We start from the raw sequence: 4,480 nt of genomic DNA on the forward strand, positions 1-4,480 counted from the left end.
TGTTTAAGGGTGTATAGGGGTAGAACAAGGGTGCAGGGTCCCTGGGAGATGCGTGGGAGAGGAAATTAATTGTGGTTTTTGAAGGTTTTTAGGTTTGTTTATATTGTTCGTTCGGACTCTTAAGGGGTGTTTTTAAGGGTTTTAAGGGTGTTTAAGGGTGTGTAGGGATAGGGGAAGGGTGTAGGGACCCTGGGAGAGAGAGAGAGAGAGAGAGAGAGAGAGAGAGAGAGAGAGAGAGAGAGAGAGATGATTATATTTGTGTGTTTAAGTCAAATATTCCCAATTTTTGCATCTTTCTTAAAAGCTATTGAAATACTACTACTACTACTACTACTACTACTACTACTACTACTACTACTACTACTACTACTACTACTACTACTACTACTACTACTACTACTATTATTGCAGGTCACGCAAGACACACCCTGGCGCAGTGGTCCATCTTAGTGAAAACCCTGTCGACCCTGGCAAGGTGAGAGAGAGAGAGAGAGAGAGAGAAACTTGTAGGGACATTGAGAGAGAGAGAGAGAGAGAGAGAGAGAGAGAGAGAGAGAGAGAGAGAGAGAGAGAGAGAGAGAGAGAGAGAGAGAGAAATAATGGCAATTTTGATTATAATGTTTTTGATGTTTTCTTACCTTTAAAGGGAATAACTCTCTCTCTCTCTCTCTCTCTCTCTCTCTCTCTCTCTCTCTCTCTCTCTCTCTCTCTCTCTCTCTCTCTCTCTCTCTCTCTCTCTCTCACTAAAGAAGATATCATCATTATTATCTCTCTCTCTCTCTCTCTCTCTCTCTCTCTCTCTCTCTCTCTCTCTCTCTCTCTCTCTCTCTCTCTCTCTCTCTCTCTCTCTCTCTCTCTCTCTCTCTCTCTCTCTCTCTCTCTCTCTCACTAAAGATATCATCATTATTATTCTCTCTCTCTCTCTCTCTCTCTCTCTCTCTCTCTCTCTCTCTCTCTCTCTCTCTCTCTCTCTCTCTCTCTCTCTCTCTCTCTCTCTCTCTCTCACTAAAGAAGATATCATCCTTATTATTATTATTATTATTATTATTATTATTATTATTATTATTATTATTATTATTATTATTATTATTATTATTATTATTACTACTACTACTACTACTACTACTACTACTACTACTACTACTACTACTACTACTACTACTACTACTACTACTACTACTACTACTACTACAACTACTATTACTACTACTACTATTGCAGCTGCTGATTGGCTATGAAAGTGGGCAACTGGTTCTGTGGGATTTCAAGGCTTGCTGTGCTGATGTCAGATATCAGGCCACTGAACCCCTAAGGTAAGAGAGAGAGAGAGAGAGAGAGAGAGAGAGAGAGAGAGAGAGAGAGAGAGAGAGAGAGAGAGAGAGAGAGACACATAATTATCAACCTAATCTAACCTAACCTAAGGTAAGAGAGAGAGAGAGAGAGAGAGAGAGAGAGAGAGAGAGAGAGAGAGAGAGAGAGAGAGAGAGAGAGAGAGAGAGAGACATATTATCAACCTAACCTAACCTAACTTAAGGTAAGAGAGAGAGAGAGAGAGAGAGAGAGAGAGAGAGAGAGAGAGAGAGAGAGAGAGAGAGAGAGAGAGAGAGAGAGAGAGACATTATTATCAACCTAACCTAACCTAACCTAAGGTAAGAGAGAGAGAGAGAGAGAGAGAGAGAGAGAGAGAGAGAGAGAGAGAGAGAGAGAGAGAGAGAGACATTATTATCAACCTAACCTAACCTAACCTGTTACAACACCCTTAGAACCTGCGTCACTTCAACTAGAGCCTTTTAAAGAGTGTTCCTCCTTTTAGTACTGTAGAAATATTGTTAATCTGCCACTACAACCTTAAAAAATTCCTAATATCACCTGACCTGACCCCCATATGACCTGACCTGACCTCCCATTCACAGGTCAGTGTCTTGGCACCATGAAGGAAAGCAGTTTATGTGTTGTCATACTGATGGTTCGCTCACAACCTGGACTCTGAAGCAAGCCTCAGCCAGACCCACCTCCACTGTCTTCCCTCACGGTGAGAGAGAGAGAGAGAGAGAGAGAGAGAGAGAGAGAGAGAGAGAGAGAGAGAGAGAGAGAGTATATGCGTGTGTGTGTGTGTGTGTGTGTGTTAATTTGATATATTAAACTTGTTACTAGGAAATTAACTCTCTCTCTCTCTCTCTCTCTCTCTCTCTCTCTCTCTCTCTCTCTCTCTCTCTCTCTCTCTCTCTCTCTCTCTCTCTCTCTCTCTCTCTCTCTCTCTCTCTCTCTCTCTCTCTCTCTCTCTCTCTCTCTCTCTCTCTCTAGTGGAATTAGTAGAGTGATGTTAGTAAATTTGCGGGTGACACAAAGATAGGTAGATTAATTAGGTCAGAATCGGATGCCATCACCTTGCGGGCAGACTTAGATAGAATTAACTAATAGACGGATAGATGGCAAATGCAATTTAATATCAATAAATGCAAAGTGCTTAGCGTAGGTAGAGGAAACCCACACAATAGGTACACATTAGACAACCAAACTCTGGTAGGTACAGGGTACGAGAAAGATTTGGGAGTTATAGTTAGCTCTGAACTCCGTCTAGGGAAACAATGCATAGAAGCCAGAAACAAGGCAAATAGGGTACTAGGATTCATTTTTAGGAGTGTTAAAAGTAGAAGGCCGGAAGTAATATTAAAGTTATACTTGCCAGGGAAGTAGTGTAATGTAACCTTCCAGAGAAATCTACCCCTCATTTATTAGTTAACAGGAGTGTTTAATGTACTTAATGTGATTAGCCAGGATCAAGGGTCAACTTCTTCACTGACCATTCACTCTCAGGTGATGTATCTGTCCTCCATGAGTCACCAGAGACACATAAGGTGTTTTAAGTGAAATTTCATCTATTAGATTTATTCAAAATGTGAATTAACACAGTTGTTTCCTGCAGGATTTGATATCAAAGCTGGTGCAGGAAAAGGAAGCAGATCGTGACCTTGAGCAGCTCGGGAAGATAAGCAGCGTCCTTAAGAGTCCAGTTGCTATCATTAGCAGTTTTGGTGAGTAGTAAAAACTGAGCCATCTTATGAAGTGCAACCAAACATTATTATTATCTTCATCATTTTCTTGAAATAAACAGATTTCTGTGGCATGTTGCTCATTAGCACTTTAATATCAGATAACACCAGTAATTTATGTAATGATGTAATGTACTAAGTAGATGAAATACAAGTGGCATCTGCTAACACTCTTGATGTGGAACAGGAACCAGTGAGTCTGAGACACCCACCAGCAGTGGAAAGGTGGCTGACGAGCGCCTCAAGCACTCTGAAAAGGTGGAGCAACAACAAGAAACAGAAAATTGCATCCATCATTCTTTGCCTGAGGAGGGAATTGATGCTGTGTTGACCCTTGACAGTGACGTCCCTCATGAGGAGAATATGAATCCTACAGAACTTGCCCATAGAAAGACCAAAACTGTTACTGCTGCCACTACCACCACTGCCACCGCTTCCACTGCCACCAAAAGCCCAACTGTGCAAAGAATCCTGGACCTCCTCAATGAAATGGAGTCCACCAGTCAGCTGGAGCACTCTAGCCTCCAAAAGTTCCATCTGTGTCCATTGTGTTTGGGTAAACTTATCACTGTATGAGGGGACAAGTATCAGTGTATGGTTACTATATACTCATTTGTACTTAAAAATGTCATGTCACATCATTCTCTCTCTCTCTCTCTCTCTCTCTCTCTCTCTCTCTCTCTCTCTCTCTCTCTCTCTCTCTCTCTCTCTCTCTCTCTCTCTCTCTCTCTCTCTCTCTCTCTCTCTCTCTCTCTCTCTCTCTCTCTCTCTCTCTCTCTCTTTCTTTCTTTCTTTCTTTCTTTCTTTCTTTCTTTTGTTGCATATTTTACTCCTTTACATTCTTCCCTACAGTATTTTTTCGTCTACTTTATGACTGGAGTCGTTTTATCATCCCAATGTATGTCCCATCCATTCTGAAACTGTAATTCACCAATCAGCTCCAATGTGTCTCAGTTTTGATAATCATTAATTTGTTTCAGCTACACAACCACTCTGATAAGGGACAAAATCTACTTCACCAGTCATCTATGTCATACAGTCATATATATTCATACATATGACAAAATGCTCTTCCTAAGACATTTCTTATTTTCTCTTCTCAAGTGACCTGTCCATCTATCTAAGGTACCACATAACATTTAAAACTTACAATATTGCATTTAATTCATGAACATTTTTTTGTCTATGTAGACTTGAAATTGTATTGCGTATAGACTTTAAATGTATTGCGAGTTTTCTCTATCTCTCATTCTATACCTAACACCTGTTCCTAAGAATCCCCAGGTGATAGCCATGGTGACTGGCTGGTCTCCTACTGAGTGGCTGGGGTTTTCCAAAAGTGAGGGTTGGTGTTCTATACCATACCATGTGCCCTGTTTGTATTCCTTCTCTATCCTCTGTATTATATTCTATGTAAAGATGGTGCT

At 40.9% G+C, this 4,480-nt stretch overlaps 1 protein-coding gene across 8 annotated transcripts in view; it reads left to right on the forward strand.

Annotated features, from left to right (window-relative positions):
* LOC135098637 (uncharacterized) overlaps positions 1-3,942 on the forward strand; it is a 14,993-nt gene extending 11,051 nt beyond the window's left edge. For 3 of the 8 annotated variants that reach the window (XM_064000993.1, XM_064000994.1, XM_064000995.1), the window contains exons 5-7: positions 412-475; positions 2,927-3,035; positions 3,241-3,942. In XM_064000993.1, the coding sequence (XP_063857063.1) occupies positions 412-475; positions 2,927-3,035; positions 3,241-3,629 (562 nt within the window). In that variant the 3' untranslated portion in view covers positions 3,630-3,942. Of the gene's footprint in view, positions 1-411; positions 476-1,221; positions 1,314-1,913; positions 2,033-2,926; positions 3,036-3,240 lie in introns of all 8 variants that reach the window. The other 5 variants (XR_010267223.1, XR_010267225.1, XR_010267226.1 and 2 more) reach the window with 5 other exon arrangements.
* The last annotated feature ends 538 nt before the right edge of the window (positions 3,943-4,480 follow it).

Source organism: Scylla paramamosain, unplaced genomic scaffold (assembly GCF_035594125.1).
Source record: "Scylla paramamosain isolate STU-SP2022 unplaced genomic scaffold, ASM3559412v1 Contig71, whole genome shotgun sequence".
Taxonomy (NCBI): domain Eukaryota; kingdom Metazoa; phylum Arthropoda; class Malacostraca; order Decapoda; family Portunidae; genus Scylla; species Scylla paramamosain.